The sequence below is a fragment of the Chelmon rostratus genome, chromosome 20 (assembly GCF_017976325.1).
Source record: "Chelmon rostratus isolate fCheRos1 chromosome 20, fCheRos1.pri, whole genome shotgun sequence".
In the NCBI taxonomy this organism is placed as follows: Eukaryota; Metazoa; Chordata; class Actinopteri; order Chaetodontiformes; family Chaetodontidae; genus Chelmon; species Chelmon rostratus.
In genome coordinates, this window is record NC_055677.1 from 15,025,549 (window position 1) to 15,047,437 (window position 21,889).

A 21,889-nucleotide genomic window follows, 5' to 3' on the forward strand; every position below is an offset into this window, starting at 1 on the left:
AGGTCAGTTTTGTGTCTGATTGTGTTCATGGTTTTACTGCTTGATGAGGTCAGTTGAGGTTTAGTGTTTGTGTAGGGGGCATCAGACTGACCTGCTGGGCCCAGGCCTTTGGATCCATCCTGCGGTTGCGTGGACCTGTTGCGGTTCTGCTGGCGACGTTTTCCTCCAGTAGAACGGGCGGTGCGGATGTGCACTTCGCTGACTTTGAAGAACGCCACCATGAAAGGCTGCTTCTCCAGCGCGCCGTCCCGTCCTACGAGCCCCGCCTCCTTGGAGCTGATACTCTGCCCTGTTTCAGAAGACACAGCACTTAAAATCTACATGATTTCCCATCCTGGCGGAGCTGATTTGCACATGTTATTGTTACATTGAACAGCAGAGGAAATCACTTACTTAACCTACTAACAGATGAATTAAAAACAGTTAAAAGTTTCTTTCAAGTATGGATTCATATTGTGAAATTGTGTAACTTTGGTGCTTTAAAACTTAAAACAAAAAACATATATGTGATGTAATCTCTTACCATTGCTGGTCTCCACGCTGACCTGCAGGCCCAGGTTGTGCATCGGGCTCATCACCCACAGGTTGCTGGTGGCAGTGATGTCAAACTCCAGCCAGCCCTCCTCCGCCGCCCACAGCCTGCGAGACTCCAGCAGGAACAGGTCGGCCTCTCTGGGAGAACATGGGAGATGATACAAAAGATGTATCTTAAGGAGACCAAGGGCAACACAAGAGCCATTGGTTTGTATGAGGGCAACATGCCTGAAGATTCCCAGTCATCCAGGTCATGCTTATCCAAGCAGGGTTGAATCAAGGGCAAACTAGACTTGGTCGTGGAAACTTGAAAATGCTTCGCCTCTCATCTGAGGGGCTTCTTCAGTTCTGACTGACTGGTGGGGAGTCCCAGGTATTCAACCTCTGTGGGGTCGTTATCACGGTCAGCGAAAGCACTCGGGTCGTTGGCGTTCCTGGCTCCTTCCTGAAGAAGAATGCTTTTAAGTCACTACAACCAAGTCCAGTTGCCTTTGATTCAATCCTCCTTGGATATGAGGGTAACAGAATCATAACAGAATGACAGAAAGATGGATAGCTGCACTTAACAGAAAATGCTGGGATACACTGTATTGTGCTCCACTGTAGCTTTGACCATACAGTCTACCTCTCTGAGGGACGGGAAAAAAGGAAGGAATTAAATTTTTGGTATCAGGCTACAGGCATGTTAATATCATTTACAATGTTCTGTGCGACGGAAATCAGGCTGCAAGATGGAAGAAAGTGTCAAACGGGGGAAGAAAAAGGCCGACGTAACACAACTGTGAGCTAATGAAGGGAGAGAGAGCAGAGGAGTTGTAAGAAAAAGACAGAGCGTGAGTGATAAGAGGGCCTGTCCTCCCACTGTCCCATTACAGTAGTAATAACACAGCATCGGGTCTGTCGGACCCTCCTCCAGAGCCGACATCAAAGCCTCACAATCATCCAGGTGTTCAGAGAATGCCCCTGCAGTCATGCATCAGCAGCCCCTCTTTATTGGTCATTAATGAGAGTGTTTCTGACAGCTTCCGTATGAGCCTCTATGCCTCGTTTTCCCTCGCACACACACACACACACCACCCCACTGCTAAGTTCACACGTTTGTCGCAGCGTGGGCCAGTGTTCGGATGTTTCCGCCTCATCGTCACAGCCGCTGTCCAGCTGACGAAGGACGGCAGGGGGTCCATCAGAGAGCCGCCTGCAGGGCAAAGGCTACTGAGAGCCTACTGTAAAACTTCTTATTGACTCTCTGCTTAAATGAACTGGAATAATAAGGTCAAAGGTGGGAGCTGTTTTTTTTTTGCTACAATAAATCTCCTTTATAAGTCTTGTCAGAGAGCGTTGTTAAAAATGTATTGCAAGGTGGGAGAGTGTAGCTCACAGCTGGCCCAGTTGTTTCATGTGCTTTCATCTTGTAAACTGCTGAAAAGGCATATTTGTAAAATTGTAAAAGAAATATGTAAGACAGACATCTGGAGGCAAAGGACGCAGAGGCTCTCATTACAGGAAGAAGACCAGTACACCTAAGAAACATTTTAAGAATCTTGATAAAGCCAATATTACTGTCATCGATCAGTGAAATACACATTTAAAGAAAAACAACTACGAAATCATCTGGTTAGGTGCAGTATAATAGCTGGGGAAATGCTGCTGAATGGGTTTTGGTCAGTAAAACCTGCCTTCTCAGCAACCTGCCCTTTCTCAATACGATGTCAGGCCTGCCGCATTTTTGCCATTGTAATCTCTCACATTCCTTGCCTGCTGTTAGCGAAACCTCCCCAATCAAATGAAAAGTACAAAGGGTGTCGGGCTAATTAAGCGCTCTATCATTACGGCTTAGAGTCAAAATAGGAGTCAGGTTTTTACGGGAAGGAGGGGCGCGGGAAAGTTAATAGGCTCCCCGCTGATTTGCCGATTACAGAGGTACAGTTTTGCAAAAGGCGGAAAATGGGCAAAAACAACAACAAAGACTGAACGGCATTTTCTTGCATAAACCGTCACACATCAGGCAATGCTGTCAGCGCTGAGGAGAATGAAGGTGAGGCTGTAAAATCAAAGCAGTTACAGCTTCACTGTCATAGAGACATTCCTGATTTTGTCAGCAGATCAGCGTGTTGCACCGTGAATTCACCCCCACAAAGCACAAACACAGCAGATTTTCCCCATGCGAGAGCACGCCGTCCAGGCTGTAATTTTCTTCAAGGTAAAAAACCTGTCCTACAATAACAGAGAAATTGGAGATATATGGGCCCTTTAATCTCCGAATATCTCCAAAAATAAAAGGCTTTACCACCAGGCTGCAGAGCACAAACCACCCATTGTAGGGATAAAGGAATGCAGCAAATAAGTAGCTCTTGATACCCTGACAAACCTTTTGACAGACAGAAAAATATACTTTGCCAAAATCTATAGCTGACGTTCTTATGCTTTTCCAATCCGTGGACCTCAGAGTGGATCAGCTTTAGTCTAGGACTGCCGTCTGAGAACGTTTGGTGTTACAGACCTCACCTGAAGGCGTTCTGCTTCCTGATGATAATCAACACAAAATATTATATTAATGACTGCTACTTTAATGTGTAATCACTGAGAAGCAAAATATAGCGGGCGACATCAGAGGTTAGCTTAAATATGTGGATCAGAAACCGGGCGGGCTCGATAAAACACAAATATCATTCAGAAATCTGACTGGATGTTTATCTGCCCCTGCAGACGTAATGTAAATGTTTGGCATGTATTAGCTGCGCTCATTTGGGGGACGGCAGGATTTTGAAGCTGTGCTATATCTGAAAGACGTGGTTTTGCTTGATTTTACAATATAAACATTGCAGGGCCCAGAGGCTGCATAACACACAGGGAGAAAGAGCGAGAGAAACACACAAGTAGAGGCAAGTTTGTTTTTTTTTTTAACAATCTTTACCTTTATATATCCAAAAAAAGGTCAACTGAGTATGCTTGCTGTTTTCAGGAACACCCTATCTCTTGTTGAATTGTTGATTCCCAGTGCAACCACAGTGCAACCCCTCTGCAAACTTACAAGATCCACCCAAGTGTGGATTAACATGTTGCATGGCCAAGCCCTGTTCAAATCCACAGAACTTTGTGTTAGCTTCTACTCAATAAGCCAAAGCTTTGTAAGATACCGAACAAGGCAGGTTGAATTACAGGGAAATCTGTATAAAATGATGAACATGGAAAAGTGAGGCCCTCGCCCGGCACAGGCTTGTTGTTGGCATGATTTGTGATTCATAAAGGCATTTCGTTGGCTCTCCGTATGTGTGGTTGGAAAATGAGCTGTGGGACAGGTGTTCCAGCCGTGTCCGGGCATATTCATCACTTTTAAGTGTCCCCTGGAAACACTTTCCGCTGTCGTCTGTCACACTTGCAGTGTTTCTGTATTTGGATGTTTTCTCGCTTTACGGCATTGCGTGCGTGTGTCGTCAAAATGATTGAGATGTTTTCTTCATTAACTTAGCTTGTGTTTGTCTATTTGTTTGTGTTTCCTGAAGCTGCAGCGTGTTGAGCTCTCATAATTATTTGCTGCTTTATCAGGCTATCAGGTATCAGGCTATGTGGTGTGAAATTAGAAATTTAGCACAATGTATGTTATGAAAGTATAAAGAAGTACATATAATGCTGTAACTGCTGGTTTTGTATACATGCTACTGGAAGACGTCTTTCTTGATGATTGACACGTATCGTCTTGTAGGATGATGATGATTGTTGCAGGGATTCAAACTAGTTATCTTCCTGCTCATAGCTTATCACTTCATGTGTGTGTGTTACCTGTCAGGGTGCTCCTTGACCACCTGGTAGACTTTGAGTAGGAAGGTGTCGTTGCGGAAGGCGCGGCTCACACACTCCTTGTAGAGGCGAAACTCTGCCGCGGTGACGGCCTCGCCCTCTGGGATCTGTGAGAGGTTGAACTTAAACTCCTTGTGGTGACGCCGCTGCGGAGAGAGCTCCCTGTCGTACTCCACTGTGGGATGGAAACACACACATAGGATCATGGCATTATGCACAAAGAGGAAGAGACAGGGAACAATGAGATAGAGAGTAGAAAAAATGAACTCTCCCTGAATAAAGTTACTGATATGTATGTCATCAGAAGAAATGAATTAGATTAGATTTGTACTTCAGCAGATCAATGCAGTATCACCTAATTATTGTCTTATGGGCAGAGTTGCCATTTTTGACCTTTACAATGTCTTTTATGTGGCTTGTCTCACGTTCATGATGCCTCCTCTACAAATAGGATCAAATTGCATATTTACAAACCGGGTTTCAGTGTAAATATACAGTAGTGACTGATGAGCGGATATCCTGTTCACAGACACTGTGCGGAGGTCAACCATAGAAGCTTTTAAAACCATCACATGTGATTTATACTTAAGGTCTAATAGGTTTCGTGGCCTCCAGTTTCCCTAAATAAACCCCTGTTATCTTCAGTCCGAAGCAAAAGCCCATGATTTTTTTCGGCGGCAGCAAACTTAGAGAGCCTCTGCAACCACTTCTGACGGCGTGAAATGACAAAAACCAACAAATGCGCTCCCTCCTATGCTTTTAAGTGCAATATGCGCCATAATGATAATGTGCTCTCCGGGGATTCGGTTCCTGTCTCAGCTGGAGGTTTTTCTCCCACAGCGCAGAGCCTGCAGAGTTAGTCTGTCCACGGTCGCACAGAGTGAGACGAGGGAAAATGAATGAAGTCGTGTGCAATTAGAAGGTCGCGTACAGAAATATCTATGCAGACACAAACGCTGAATGCTAAGCCTCAAATATGTGCCATATTCTGCAAAAACACACAAAAAACTAGTGACACACACATCAACACTTTCTTACTATTCTTAAGCCATCATACTCCTACTGATTTAAATACTAGCTGCATGCTACACACATACATCCACGATATCACCACCTCCACTCCAGTTTCCACTCAGTGCTGTGAGGTTGAACCCGCTGTGGTGCTGCCACCACGACTGGAAGTGCAGACTCACTGGGAACCAGAGCTGGATGTATGCTTTCATGTGCAGTGGAACCACACATACAGCCGATGTCCAACATCATGCATTTGCCAACATCTGAGAAGACAGATACGAGTCTGAAGTCTGTACGCTGAATACGAAACTGGAGCCATCAGTCGCTTAGCTTAGCTTAGCTTAGTGTAAAGACTGGAAACAGTGGGAAAAGGCTAGCCTTGGATTTGACGATTTTCTATGGTTAAATGTCAAGTTTGTTCACATAACAGGGGTTCAGCTAGTTTTGTAGAAGCAATAGTTTGACATTTCCCGAAGTTATTACTTTAAAAGTGAGAGCTAACATGAAGATACTTCCTCACTTGATAAATAACAGCAGGCGGTCCACAACAAACATAATGAAGTCTTCCCACATTAATCCAACTCCTGGCTTCAAAGTAGTGTGTGTCCAGAAGCTTCAGACATATTTAGGACAGTACATATCTGTGGTAGTCGTAAAAGTAAAGACCCCCTTTTTATGCCAATATTTTTACTTTTTCAAACAAATACTTCAGCTTGATACTTTTATAGCCCAAAGCTTAGGTAAGAAGAATTTAATTTTGTACCTCAGCCAAGCTTGTTAAAACTTTCTGGTAATTTTATGATGTGGAGACCCACCCAAAGTGGACCAATGACACATTTTGTTCCCCGAGTCACAGCCGAAGAGAAAATTGTGTTGATGTGAGAACACTGGAACCAATCAGACTCTCCCAAAAGTGCCAGCCCCACCTTGTACCCACACCCAGGAAGGTCAAGGCTCCCCTCATCCCCAGACATTTCCAAGTTACATAAATGCCGAATTTGAGTAACAAACTGAGCAGAAAAGGCAGGCAGGGAAGGCCGTCTTTCTAGCTTCACTGCCTGTCCAAGGAAAAGTCCAACCCTGAAGCATGCCGCTGTGACCTGGTCAAAACAAATTACAATAATTGAAGCCTCTCAGAGAGCCAGATCTGCCTCTCCTCAGTTCCAACACGTTCCATCGCAGCAAAGGAAACCACCTATACAGAACGAGATGTTATTCACATCAGCGTCACTGTGACTTCTATCAGATGTGACAGTGACCATTTCATCATCGTACTCCTTAAGCTGCCTGCACACAACACACACACACACAGACGTTGCAGTAACTGTGTGTGATAACGGGTCTGGTCTTGAGTTGTAGGGTGGATAGATCAGGCAGGCTTGTGCATCTGTGTGTGGAGGACTAAAGCAGAGGTCATGGTATTCTAAATGACTTTACAACACTCCCTTCAAGAGCCCTGGGCTTAAAGACCAACAGCTTGAAATTGTATATTCCCTATTTAAGAATTGACTGACTTTCTGGCAAGAAACCTCTTTGATAAACCGTCTGTAGGTGGTGAGAAGGTCAGGGAGAGTTTCATATGTATCAAATATTTATTACATCTGCTGCAATGCACCGCATGTTGAATGCACGAAATATCAGGCACCTGACCGCACGGAGCGGCTCAATGTGTTTGGGAGGCTGCGCCTGCGAGCTAAGCATCATACCAAACAAAGGTAAATCTTTATCAGATTTCTCATTGTGTGGGTTGTTTTGGAAGGGGTGCCTTTCAAACCTTACTGAGCATTCACACAATACGAGCAGAATGGGAGGACTGGGAAAACCGCCTGTTTCTCTGACTGAGTTCACACAGTATTCCAAGATGGTTGTCCCATTGTTAACCTGTTACATATTCACAGTGGGTCATGAGCAAATTAATGTTTTAGTCTTAGAGAAGCACTTTGCCAAATTACAAATAAAGGTGGGTTTACTTGTTATCATGAGTTCTGCTCAGCCTGTGAAAACAGCTGTGCAGTGTCTTCTGTAGCTCTGGGTGAGCTTTGTTAGTTTTGAGAGAATGATATCATGGCAATGTCATCGGGGTTATCTCGGCGTGGGCTTGAAGATTTCACATTTTTAATGAGAAAACCTGCGTTACAAACTGGAAGTGTAGGCTTTGAAAGATTTACCAAGCGGGGGGGGGGGGGGGTGTCTAATGAAAAGATGGTATTGGTTGCATTGTGGGAAACGAAGAATTTACTGTGCTCGCATCTTAACCCCATTTGATTTTTAGATTTTTTTAGCTGTGTATAATTGCCCATTTTTCTGACTTGGAATTGCAACTAGTGAATGATTGATGATGAAGATTAGGCTGCTGTTTGTATGATATGATTTGAATGCAGCATTAATACTAACTACTACTAATACTAATACTAACGTCTTAGCAGCCACTTTGTGTAGCCAGTGTATGATGCACAGATGGAGTTATCCAGTACAGCCGTGGTCTTCCAGGAAGCAATTGTGTTAACATACTGCTCCAAGAATTCAACTGGCAACTTCTTATACTTTGTATTTCCTGAAAAATATGCTGCAAATCTTCGACAATCATACAAGGGAAGAGAAAGAGGTTCTGGCCAAGGAGAAAATCGTTTTCAGTGAAGTGAAAAATGCATCCACTGATTTCATTAGGCTTTAATGAAATTTGCAGGACACATTTCTTGTAACGTTTATTTTCCCGACATCCGAACAGAACTCTCAAGGCACTTCTGAGCTCGCTCAACAACTCACCAGCCTGTCCATGTTCAAATCAATCTTTTTCCCTTATTTCTCGCAGAGAGGGGAGTCGTTCTGAACGGCGTCCAGACAAAGGCAAACAATTAAAACGATGAAATATGAAGACACGTTATCGCGTGCGCTTTATCAACGCAGTCCTCTGCGTTAGTGACCCTGGAGCCACGGCATTAGCAGCTGAGTAGCATTCCAGCTGCTTCTCCACCTTCTCGGCTTGAAATTCAATTGAAATCCGCCGAGGTTTCGCATCTCAAATCAAAGGGAAGTCTTCACACGGCGCGTACAGGGAGCGTAACCTCTGTGCTAATCTACCATGACGTGAGCTTTGAGACAGGAACACACAGAAGGGAAAAGGGATTTAGATCTGGATGATTCAGGGAGGGATACATTTAGAGTGATTCTAAAGATGGGAGCAGAGTGGTTATATTGGTGATTTGGTGCAAACAGTGCTCGATGGTAACCGCAGGAAAGGAGTGTTTATGTGTCGCGTGTGTGCGATTACTAATCCGTAGGTGTATTTTATGGCTTTTTTTTACGACAACACTCCCGTCGCTGGTCACCAGTTCATGAGAAAATAAACACAAACAGAAAAAAAGTTCATTCAAACAGTCGACTGTTTTCGTTTTCAATCTCACTGGACACACACACACACACACACACACACACAGGCAGCCAAGGTTAACCACAAAACCTGACAATAGCGGGGAATTTCTGTGATGATTCACCTAAACGCTGTGGGTGATTTCATCAGCTGCGAGAAACAGAAAGACACAAGAGACTGAAAAAGAAAGAAAAGGGTGATAATGAGTAAGGAGAGAGGAGGAGAAAGGAATAATGGATGACTGCTTGAAGGCTGTTAAAGGTACAGAAAGACAGAGAGCATGAATTAAAGTTTTGAGAGAAAAATATGGAAAGAAAGGAAGACGGTGGACAAAGAAAGACTAAGATTGAGAGAAAAGCAGTAAGAGAGGAAAGGATGTTTTTGTTAATGATGTATCAAACTGAATAACCTGCATGGAAAACAGCAATACAGCAAAAAAAAAAGTATGTCAATAGAAAAGTTTATGTCCTTAAGTCCTCAACACAGGTGAAAAAATAACTGTGGGAGAGGCGGATCAGATGACAAGACCAGATGAAGTAAGACAAAGTCAGTTGTCACAGAGAGACAGATGGAGAGACCAAAGGGACAAAGACGGAGGGAGACGGGAGAAAGAGACGGAGTCTGGGATGCAATGAGAGGAGGAGAGACGGAGACGGTCAGTGACAGAAAGAGAGTGAGACGGACGATTTGCAGATTCACTTGGACGCTTTGATAGAGGCTGTTCTCTCGTTTCCACCTGCGCAACATCTGGCGCCGCTGTCCTCTCCCTGCTGCTGTAGGTATTACGGCAACCCACACACACACGCACACACACACGCACACACGCACGCACACACGCACACACGCACACACGCACACACACCTTGACCCTGCGAATCTTTTGCTATCACATCTATACATATGGTCCTCATATTCACAGCTTGCACATGATGATTGGTTATCCATATACATGTCATAAATCATGGTATAAAACTGCTTTATATCCCTGTTTTGTGCCAATGACCTCAAATTCAGCACTCCATATTTTAAAATGTAGAAAATTACAAACTCAATGTCACAATGTGACAGGAAACAGTCGTAGTAGTAGACAATGTCTAGTTTGATTGTAATGGTATAAAAATTCAAATCAACAGGCTGTTGATCTTCATTAGGGTTGGACTGACGACACCATTTGAAAAGAAAAAAAACCCCAAATCCTCTACAAACCAGCTTTGGAAGCACTGAAATCCCACAGACAGGAGCTGCAGTGTGACAGGTTGGCTTTTTATAAACTGCATGCCCCTTTAAGAAGCAAAGGAAGGAAAAAGGGAAAAGGTGCTGAAAGAAAGACAAGTGAGTGAAAGTTTGAGCCAGAAGGCTGTCTGTGCCGGGGGAGGCGGGCGGATGAGCGCACAAACAGGCGAACAACATAGTCGAAGAGACAAAAATGAATCTGACAGTGATTGATAACCACGACCTCTGGAGTAAAAATAAAGACGAGCAACTGCCAGCAAGATGTTAAAACATATTAAAAGTTTGAGAGGACGCGATCGGCAATTTGATAGGATGGAAAAGTACCTATAAAAAAAAAAAAAAGAGCAGAAAGCGAGGTGAAATCTATAAGTGGAAGAAGGGAGATAAATTTAAAAGATAATCTGGAAATAAACTAGTTGAGAGGAGGAGTGTTCTTCGATGCAAAGCAGAAAAAGCAAGAGTGTGCAGGAAAGGCCCTGGGATGGTTGACAGGCTGAGTTGTCTGTGGTCAGTGGTCAGCGCTTTCGCTCACACTCCTAACGCCGTCCAGCCAATCCCTCGGAGGGACAGCTGGCGAACAGCCGCCTGCATCAAATCCCTCCTGCTTTCTCTCACACGTCCCGCAACCACAGAGCAAAACAACCGACAACCACCGTCCCTCACCAAAATACCTTTTCGCCCTTCATCAACACTCAGCCGGTAAAATTAACTAAAGGGAACATTATGGATGGTTTTCTCAAACCTACTTATGTTGTCAGATATTTCCCCATTTTTAAAGAGGGGATTGTTGAAAGGTTTTAGCCTCAAAGCTGGATGAGTGACTCACTTTTCCGTTGTGTGCTTGAGGCTTGTGCAAGGACCCACTGCAATAGGTGTGTGACACAGTTTTGGCCACAATATTTACAAATTAAGATTCCTAATGAGTTAACAATTAAACGCATCTTCTGAATCTACTTTAATGCTAAAGTATTGTAAGTATTATATGTTATAAGTGTTGTCAATACTGTGGACCTTTCTGTAGTATCCAGTGCTGCAGTGTAGATTATAGAGAACAGAGCACCTGTGACCCAGATAACAGAGTCTTAAGAGAAGTCTTATTAGATCTGTCAGTGAAATTTTTACTAAGTACCAGTCAGATGACAGACAGAGATTTGGTTCATACTGCCATTTTAAACAGTCAGGGGTCTCTGTGGTGACTTTTACAGGATATTGGTACGTTTAGTTTTCCTTCATTTGTTTTCTGTGACGAGCTAAAACATAGACATCATAAAAGATAACACTATCTATTTGAAGCTTGCTAACGTTGATTGACATTAGCTGGCGGAAGCAAGTGGTCCTACCAGACCAAGTATGGCTATGGCTGTGGCTGAAAACCCCCAGAGTGCACTGAAGTGCACTTTGTGAGAGGAGTCTTGTATTTCCTCTCTTAAAAGTTATACAGTATCACTTTAAATACATCAGAGACGTCTAAAAAGTACATCGAGTTCATATACCCATACACCTATATACTGGAGAAAGTATCATGATTGGGTATGAAAGGGGCATCCTGGAAAGGCTCAGTCTCCAGCCTGCTCTAACTTTTTTTTTTTTGGAATTGAAGTTGTAATATGTGAAAATTAGATTTGTGCTGAACATTTGCGCAAACCTCAGGATAAAGCAAAACTATAAATTCTTAACCTGAATACAACACAGTGATGTAATTACTGTATTGTTTCCCTCTAATGGAGAAATGTACTTGCTCTGCTGTCCTCACTGCAACATAAAGCTGCTCTGATGTGATCCATAAAGGTGTACAGATGTATAATGTACCAGGTTATGTAGCAGGCTGCTTTATTGATTCGGCAGCTGCACGCATTGACTGAGACTCAGAGAAAAACTCTACTGGAGCCTGGAGAAACCCAGAATTACATTCAATGCCAACATTTTTTAAAGTTCTCGCTTTCTACAATATCTGCACATTACAGTGTGGTTAAGGTCAGGGGAAGATTGTGGTTATGCTTACTAAAACGTGAACCTTTTTAATTGCAGGTTTGTGACAGGAGGTGGACTCTAATATCCTGCAGGAAAGTCAGACGTGGTGCAAAGCCCTCCACAACCTTTCCAGAAGAATCGGCCACTCCATGCGTTGCATTGGATGTAAAAGTTGCAGAATCGTCTAATAAGGATGGAGCTCCTGGAATACTGGACTGACTTTTCTCACAGCTATATCCCATAATGCACCACACAACCAGAGTAAATGTTGACATTTAGCTCGTGAGACAGGTACGGTTTAAGTGTGATTTAACAGACATCTTCATGCTCTGGCTTACTGTCTTTGCAGCGAGCGATGTTTGGTTTTAGGCTTTCCATTCAGTGTCTCTTGGAAGAAATAGGATGATTGCAGGCAGAAGCTGAACTTGCTGAACTAACATGGGAACAAGACGCCAGTGTAGCTGTGAAACAAGTGTAGCTTTTCTCTGCAGCACAGCAAGGATTCCAGTATCTTCTCAATGACCAAGCTTTGTGGGAGTTTTATGCATAGACCATGCCAAAACTGGATCCCGAAGACCCTCATAAAAATCTCTGCTTTCTAATTAAATCTGTAATTTACTATTTCCTCTGACCCATATTACATCACACTAAAGGAGAGGCTATGAGGGAGAGACAAAAATGAAAGTGAATGAGGGAGAGGAAAGAATAAAAAGAAGACATTTTCACAAAACACCCTTCAATTAAATTTTTGCACACCAAGAACCTGTCAACACTGTTAAAGACTTTGCGGATGGTTAAACCAATGAAAGAATGTTCTGGATGTCCAAGGCATGAGAAGAATCCATCTGTGTTTATGTAATTACAGCCCATAATCTGCCTGGTTTTTCTCTCAGACTTGATGGTTTCTGAGGATAGGTCGGATACGTCCATGTCTTCCATCAATCGTTAATTCCTCCCATCTAATAAGTCTAAGTCCCATCTAATTAAAAGGTTTGGCCTGTCAGATTGACTTTCACAGGGAACTTTTGCAGCTGATACAATCACAGCTCTTTGGCCTCATTGCCACATTTTTTTTTTCATTCAAAAAGAAAAACATCTCATTAAGTGGAAATCTTTATGCTGTAAACACTAGTCTTTCTGAAGAGGCTCAAGCCAGATTTTGTACTTCAAACTCTTTAACCTTTGGCACAGCTGCAGTGCAGAAAGATGAAACAGGGACATTGCGCTTGATTTTTGCAAAGCAGATAATTTCCTGCAGTGGTGTGAACTGTCTAAGGTGGTGCCACTATGCTTGGCTGCCACCGGGAGCTGTTTCCACCACCTGCTGAGTGTTTTGGCTCTTTCTAGTCAGGCAGCTGGCAGGGCAGCTCCTGGGGTCCAGGTACAAACAAAGGGGCTGGGGGTCTGCTGGGAGTCATCATTAACTTTTAGCAAGGATATGTGTGTGTGTGTGTGTGTCTTTGGAGACTCATCCTGTGCTCTGATCTTCTCCCCTGATCCAGCATCAAAGCCAACACACTGAGCGCCACAGGACCAGCCACGGGCCACTGGCGAGAGCGAGAGTTTACGTCCGATGCACGTAGGCATGCACACACACACACACACACACACACACACACACACACACACACACACACACACACACACACACACACACACAAACACACCCCTAGACATTTCATAAAAGTGCTGACACACATGCACGCAGGGTAGCGACACACATACGAGCACCGACATACAAGTGTCAAAGAGAAGATTAAAACACACACTTGCGTTCTCACACAAGTGAGGCAAAAAAAAAAAGAGCTAATGCTAACATTCCCACACACAGTTTGTGATGCACACGCAGTCCTCGAGGTCAGCAGTGTGAGGCAGGAGCACCAATCCATAGCGAGGATATGAGGCAGTAAGACCAGCCCTTTTGACTGTCAAGCCCCATTAGCAAACGCAGAGCAGCAGCCGACAGCTTTACTCTCAGTGTCCAGCAGAAATCAGTACAGTGATTTTAACACATTACTAATGACTGTTGTGTGTTCCTGACAGACACGCGAGAACAGCCAAGAAATGTGTTAAAAGCCCAGCAGGCCGGGCGCCTGTAAAGTCAGTAATATTTCAAGTAACAATGTGCAACAATTTTATATAAGTCAAATCGCTTTTGCCACAAAGGCAGTGATTCAGCCCACAGCAGGTTCATGAAAGCTTTATGTTTGCTGCTCCAAACAGCATGTGCTGGGAAAATTCCTCTGGCGCACAGGCTGCACAGTGAGCATGAACACGACCTTCATCATTGTCATCCTATCAGGCCCTTTTCATGGAAGACATTTCGATATGTCATAGGAAAAGCACACTTGTATAATAATATTAGAATAAAGCTGATTATCCCATTTTCTGCTTGGGTTTCAGGGTCCTGCATGCTGGCTCACAGTCACACTGTCATGGCTTACGAGGACCAGCCCATCACTAACGTTTGCTTTTCCTGCTATGACAAGCGAAAACCGCTGTGAAAAAGGTATGTGGTGAATAAAGATGGACAACAGCTGTGCCGTGCTTGATCGTTCACTGTTTGGACTGATCTTGGCTCTCTGCCACTTTCACACATTATCTTTTACAAAAACTGGCACAGATGACAAAATATGGCATTAAGTTACAGTAACCTTGATTTCTGAGCTGGTTGGATGTGACATTTTTGTGACCTGTTCAAAACGGCTATTTGCCAAACTGGAAACATAACAGCTCAATGACCTACTACAACAAATCAAAGCAATAAATTTAAAATGAGGAGTAAGATTTGTAGTGTTTTATTAACTTTATAAAGCTTTAATGTAATTACAGAAAATAAGTTTTTTCATCATGTCTATTAATAGACTTTTGTTAGCAATTAAATATTTTTAGATTCAATTGCTCAACTAATGTGTTTCCTTTCACATTGCACTCCTGCAAAGCATTAACACCACTGTCAAAGTACTGTTTTATATTATATAGAGCACCTCCTGAGAGCTTGACAGTTTTCTCCTCGTTCACACACACAGACAAACACACATTCATCAGTGGCCTGGATATCCAGCCTGCTCTTCTTGCATTACCTCCCACAGGTTACAGTACATAATGACCTCACTGGAGAGACATCCCCAGGAACAAAGGCCCCATTTGAACCATATAATCACATTTTTCTACAGCCATCATCCTCCGTATAATCCTTGAAAAACCATTTGGGTTTGTCTGCCCCTCCAAAACCATGACACACAATGTCAGGCGCACTGTTCCAGGACACACACAAACTCACACACATCCATTTGGTTTTTGTTCCCAACGTCCCGAGCGCTGTCACCACCGTGCCGCATTCCATACCAGATGATAAAATGAAGTCTGGACACACATCTATCTTTTGACATTTTGAGATTTTTAGCTAGTAGTGCAACACGTGTGGGTTTGTGTGTGCCTAGCCGAGAGGGTAGGCAGCCGGATAATTTGCTGTAATTGCCCCTATGCTGGGTCTTTGCTAACAGATAGATATCCGAAGTATGGCTGTTGGACTGCGCAGTATCAGTATTTTCCATCGACAGACTGACAGCTGAGTGGTAGCAGTCATCAGCTCTCTGCTGAGTCTCTAGTTGGCCTCCGGGTAGTTGGATGTGTCATACCTGTGTGTCAATAGGAGATTTTATTCCATCTCTTCAAGCGCTATTACTTAGGATTAAGATGTGGATCCAATGCAGGGGGCATTTAAGCAATGAGGGTGTGCCAGTGCTTGAATTTATCTGTTGTTCTGCCCCTACTCGTACACAGCAATGTATTGTACCATAAGGTAACATAAAATAACATAAGGTTAGGTAAGGTAACACAACAAGCCTGGTCTTTGCATTCAGTCTGTGTCTGTATGAGACGCACCAAACTTTCAGCTGACTCCAACATAAACCCATCCATGACAATATCAGAGGCTCATAGCAACTAGTTAGTCAAACATTGCTATGTACAACACAGCTTAACATGTTCCCATTGTGAGAGGATTTGCTTTTACCAGTGCCGTTGCTGCGCAGTTTGGCAAGAAGTTGATGTGACTAAGTTTTGGCTCTGCTCAGATCTAAATTACAGGCAAGTTAGGTAAGTCATCATCAAAGTCCACTACAAAAAAAACAAAGTATTGACAAAACCATTGAAATGTGCTTGTTGGGCAAACAACAGCATCCAGGCCCTGTCAAGTATCTAGGGGTGAAGAAAGTGTGTAAACCATGAAAAGGTGTATCAAACATTTAGTAGAATCAGAGAAGCACCACATAACAAATCAGTACAAGGAAAATATTTCAAAACTGAATTGAGATTATACAATCATCAAGGTCTACAACAAGCACTGCAGACAGAAACCACAAAGAAAAGTGGACTGATGCCTTGTTTTGGCTACAGTCATCTTGTATTTACGAAGTGTCCCAGTTTGTAAAAAACAATGGAAACGCAAAAAGCACCAAATGCTGAAACCTAGTCTAGGTTATGGAAAGTCTCGGGTCATGAGTTGTTGCATTTATGTAACTGAAGGCTTTTAGAAAAAAGGCTCTGTTTTTGTAAGAAATGCTAGTTGGGCTTAGTGGTTTAAATAAAGATTAAAATTGAGATTAGATCTTGGGGTTGAATTGAGGTTCAGCATCTAAATTATGAGTCTGGGACACAGTTCACACAAGCGATTTTGCAAGCATTGCTTCCAGATCATCACGGCATTGTTTCACAAAGGATTGCTTCGTGCAAATTGCAGCTAAAGTTGCTGCTAAAGTCCTGCAGGGCTCTTGCATACTGATGCTTGAGCCGCATATATGGCGCTTGTTTTGTGTTTTATTTAGTAAAACACGTCAAAATCTCATGTTTTAAATGCAGATGCATTTTGCATATTTGGTGAGATCCAAGTTTGGAGATAAGGATGTGTGTGTGTGTGTGGGGAGGAGCCTTTTGAGTGCATGTACACATTCGGACTTTACACCCACGTCTATAATCAATCTTTATGCAACATTTGTGTCTGTTCGAACACTTACAGCTCTAAATGGCCACAGAGAAACGCTCATTGACATTAATAGCCAGTTGCAATTTCCCCTAAAGTCCCTGTAAAAACAAGCGTTCGTTTCATTGGACATCAATTCGAGCCAGTGGGCTGTCAACAAAAGACGGTGCAACATCTTTTTCACATTTATAAGGAAATTCCATAAAATCAGGAAATAAATGACTTGGAAAAGAAACGCAGAAAATATTTCTTTCCACTTTATGGGGATGTGAATAAAAATGTAATCCTACAGCGGAGCAGCTGTCACAACAGCCTCTGGTCGGACTGGCGGTGGCCTACACCTCACTTCAACTTAGATCAGTGGTCCTCACCCAAGACTCAAGGCTCTGGGACGGAAGAGCCGGATGACTTCTCAAATCCTCAGTGTGGAAAGAGCACTACACAAGACGGCACGAACCAAAGTCCAGCAAAAAGCCACCTAATTACGGTGAGAGCAGTAAATCTCATTTGTTGTTTCTACTTCTACAATCTTCGGTCCTGCCTTTTTGGTCACGACATGACAACTGAATGGACTCATGCTGCATGTGGGGGTAAAAGCCCGAGATTGTTCCTGCTGGTTTGGTGCGTGAGTCCATTTTGTTCCCTCTCCAACATCTTGTTCTCTTTGGAGGCCGATTTGGCAGAAACACTTCTGGCTGTTTCATTTAGACACGAACAAGAAAATAAACGCAACCAAACACTGCAGTCATAAATAAAAGCCGTGACACAAACACTTCACTTTCTAACGTATGTGACTAACAACAACAACAACAGCCCTCAACCGGGATCATTAATCTCGCAATACGCTGCTGACTATAAGATACATTGTTTAGAATTGGTCAGATTGTCGGGGTTTGATGTCCCTCGGTTGCCACGGGATACAGGGGAAAAACATTTGTGTGGCCAGCGGAGGGGGGTTCGTCTGGGGGGTTCGTCTGGGTCTACGATTCTCTGCCACAAAACAGAAGCTGCCACGAATCTATCAGTGATATTTGGGAATAAAAGGATTTTCAGCTGTTGCTTGGTCACAACATAAAATCAGGACGACAGGTGGACGCGCAATAGTTTTCGATGAAGCCATTAAAGTCAGTATTTATTGGGGAAATCAGTGACCATGGCATACAGGGGTCTGATCATTTGAAAAAGGAAACTTCTGATCTTGTTCCTGTTTCCTGCGTGATTCTCTTGATGTTCGGCTCCATCTCTTCTGCGATTTATATGACAGAGGACGGTTACTTACTGCTTTCCTCTCGGGTCGCGACCACAGAGCCTCTCCGAAACGGCTCCCTCGGCAGCCTTAGAGATTCGCCACCATTCAGAGCTAAGTGAATATTCCGTAAACAGAGATGTACTCCCATGGTTTTTGAGCAAAACAAAACATTTCTGCGGGTGTAGGCCTCATTTTATTTATGCAGTGTCAATACCGGGATGATGGATGTCGAGAATTCCCTTTTATTTGCCTGTCAGGCTTTGTGGGAAACCATCTGACGGCTGATCACACAGGCATGTGTCTGTGTGTGTGGTAGCATTAGTAGGTACAATATGTAGGCTGTTCAGGTTTGCTTTGCTTTGTTTGATGGCATGTATTTGTGTGTCTTCCGTGTCCGTGTGTTTCTAGTGCACAGGCAGTAAAGAGGCCTGCTATAGTGATCTGTGGTTAATGTCTGCTTTTGGGCAGCAGGTGTGCATGTGTGCGAGTGTGTGCGTGTACGTGTGTGCCTGAGCTGAGGCCGGCCTGGTCCCAGATTTAGAGGAGGAAGCTGGTGTCAGGGCCAGGAGATGGATCTCTCCTGAGGGATCCGATAAATAAGGAAAAAATATCTTTGAAAAAGGGAAACGCAGCTGTTTCCAAAGGAGAAGTCAAAATATTGGTGCCGTTGCATTCCACAGCCACAAGGTAGAAGGCCGGCTCACTCTGTGATGCTGCTCGGTACTCCATTTTCCCTCCCTCTCGCTACGAACACTTTCCCCTCCTTCTCTTCCTCTCTGCACATCTTTTCTTCCCCCTCCACCACTATATCTCCCTATCCTCACCTCTCTGTCTGGCTTTCTTTCCCCTCCACTTTCTCTGTCATGAAGACAGTCGAGCCTCGGTGCGAATCCCTTTGGAAAGTCCACGGTGACCACGAGGCATTTCAGCGGCTTAGATGCAGAGCATATGATCCACTGATAAATCAGTCTGGGCCAGCTTCAATCTCCCCCCCGGGGCTGACTTACATGTAAGACCTCCTGCTTGTTTTACACGCAGGCACAGCTCCAAAAACAGCGACAGTAACCAGATACCTGGATATTCAAAAAACAGGTGGGCTTTGAGGAAAATCAGGAGAAAAATAATCAGTGTTTCTAATAATACATCTGTCACGATGTCAACACAGTGTGGGTGAGATGAAAGTGTGGAGAACTCTGTGTTATTTGAGTTTTCGCTGAAAGCCAGAAATGCACATCCAAACTGCCTTTCAGATGACGTGTTAGCTCAGTATGGGGGGCCCCAGTGGGAACTGTTCTTTAAACACTTTTCCCTAAATGTACAATGCAGTGCGCTAACCATGAGATCAGCCTACTGTAAAAAAGCATTCAAGAATAAAAGCGAAAAGTTGCAGCAATTTTAAAAACCACATTCATTAAAGTGTGTTAATCGACTTGATTATGTTTTGCTACTTGATTCATTTTCATTGTCTGTCATAAAGAAACAGTGAACGGTGCCTGATGGAAGATAATTCTGGTTCATTATAATTTGATTCTGATCCAGATGATCAGTAAACAAGCCTGCGGTTCAGCCAGATGTTCTAAACCACAGGACTTGGAGGTGAAACTGAAACTGGGCACACCCAAAATATCAGCGATGATCCTTCCTTTTACGTGCATCTATGGTCATCACGGTAGAACTAAATCAAACCTGGAAGCCTGAAAACTGTGACAGATGATTAAAATGGTCAGATCTGGTAATAATTTTACAAATTCACCTCAGTTTTCTCTTCCAAGAAGGTTTGGTTAACATGATGGTTATTTACAACCTTACAGCTGTCTGACCACACTTGTGTTTCTTGCCCCGTCACGTCTTTTTAGTGATGTTTCCTGATCTCGAAAATCGACTCAGTGAGTACAGTGCTGTTATTCCAGATAGAAATTATAGCCGAAGCTACAAAAATAAGACCCAGCATGTAATAAACACATTATGTTTTAACATGAAACAATCTCAAACCACACACACAGTAATAATGTAAAGAATCTGAACTTTTCTCAGTCTGATAAGGTATCCAGGAGACTGGCTGCTCGGAGGTGTGGAAAGTGTCCGTGCAGGAGGAAGGACTGGGCAGAGTTTCCCCTGCACATCCTTAGTGATAAGATCCTTTTATCCAGAAGGCCTCACGGCACTGGGAGTGGATACATTTTTCTTATGGGTGGCCTCATTGGGAGTCAAACCCCTAACCTCTGGACATATTATTGTGCTGCTGCACCCACTGAGATACAGATACGACAATCTTTCTTCTTACTTCTTTCTCACCTGTTGCTTACCTTTCTTTTCTACATTTGCAGTTTCTCTCAAAGCTCTCCTTCTCCTACTTTCCTCTGTCATCCTGTTTTTCTGTCTCGTTGATGCACTGAATTAGGACAAAAAGTGCAACTGCATGTGTTAGCTAAGCCATAGCATATCTTATGATTTTAACGTAACATGCTTATTATTTGCTGATGAAACCACAGAATATACAACTCTGTTCTCTTTTTCTCATCTCTCTCTTCCTCCCTGCCTCCCTCCATCCCTCCCGTCTCCGACTGTTTTCCTGTCAGTATCGTGTTTGGAAAGTCAGCCCGCGGGTCAGCCTAGGGCTCGTAAATTTGTCAGCGGCAGCGCGGTTGAAAGGGAGGCTACTTGCTCGGGAGGGTCAGGAGCATCTGCGCTCGCATGGGGCCTTTTTCTCACTGTGGACCCATGGTTGTTGTTTCAGGCACGTCCTCTTTAGAGAGCCGACCAGCCTGGGAACATGCGAGGGGCCGAGGGGTGTAGCTTTCTCTGTGACACCAGTATTTGATGAAGACTTCTTGTATAACGAGGTGGGGGCTCTTGTTGTCTAACAAGTACACACGCAGTGAATACACTCGAGTGCAGACATGCACAAGCCAGGTCACATATGTCTGCGTACTTGTAAAGACTTCATATGAGTGAGTGACTACATTCATTCCCTAACCCTTGACCTTGACCTTTGAGGAAAACTCCACCCAAACACACTTATCACTGTCAAATAAACATCCACTGTTGATCAACCTCAAGTTTCTGCGTCCATTGTGTTTTCATTGAGGTGTATTTTCTAATTTGTAAGAATAACTGGCCATAGACAATTCATTCCCAGCACAGGTGCAATAGATTTAGATATTTGCTGACAGTAAAAGTATCCTGGAAAAAAACACTGGACCAGTGTTCAGAGTGCAGTGCAGCCACAAGACACCTCGCACTTGACACCCACAGAAAATACTTTTGCCCTTTTTTCCAACCAATGTCCAAACATCTGACTCAATGCAAGAGATTCACATCTGTGTGTGCGAGGCATTTGGAAAATGGAGGATATCACAACACAGACGTAATTACAAGAGTTCAACACAAGATAACTCCTGGGAGGAATGGATCATCACTGACAGCTGACATGTAACAGCATCAAACATATATATTACATGTCTCACCTTAAAGCCATGTCCTCATGTAAATGACAACAAAACCATGCCATGCTAGCAGCTCTGTGAGGCTATACTTAGCTAAATGTTAATGTCAGCATGCTAAGGTGCTTACATTGACAATGCTAACATGCTCGTGTGAAGGTATAATGTTTACCATGTTCATCATCATGCTAACATTTGCTAATTAGCATTAAAGACAAAGTACAGCTGAGACTTATGAGCATGCACAAGCCAGCAAAGTCAACAAGATTCAACCTCTAAGAACAACAAACGTC

At 43.5% G+C, this 21,889-nt stretch overlaps 1 protein-coding gene across 1 annotated transcript in view; it reads right to left on the bottom strand.

Moving 5' to 3' along the window:
• bmp6 (bone morphogenetic protein 6) overlaps window positions 1-21,889 on the bottom strand; it is a 43,377-nt gene that overhangs the window by 12,670 nt on the left and 8,818 nt on the right. Inside the window, exons 2-4 of the mRNA XM_041961140.1 lie at window positions 4,315-4,507; window positions 524-672; window positions 92-289 (exon numbers count right to left, since the gene is read on the bottom strand). Coding sequence (XP_041817074.1) covers window positions 92-289; window positions 524-672; window positions 4,315-4,507 — 540 coding nt within the window. The remainder of the gene's footprint in view (window positions 1-91; window positions 290-523; window positions 673-4,314; window positions 4,508-21,889) is intronic.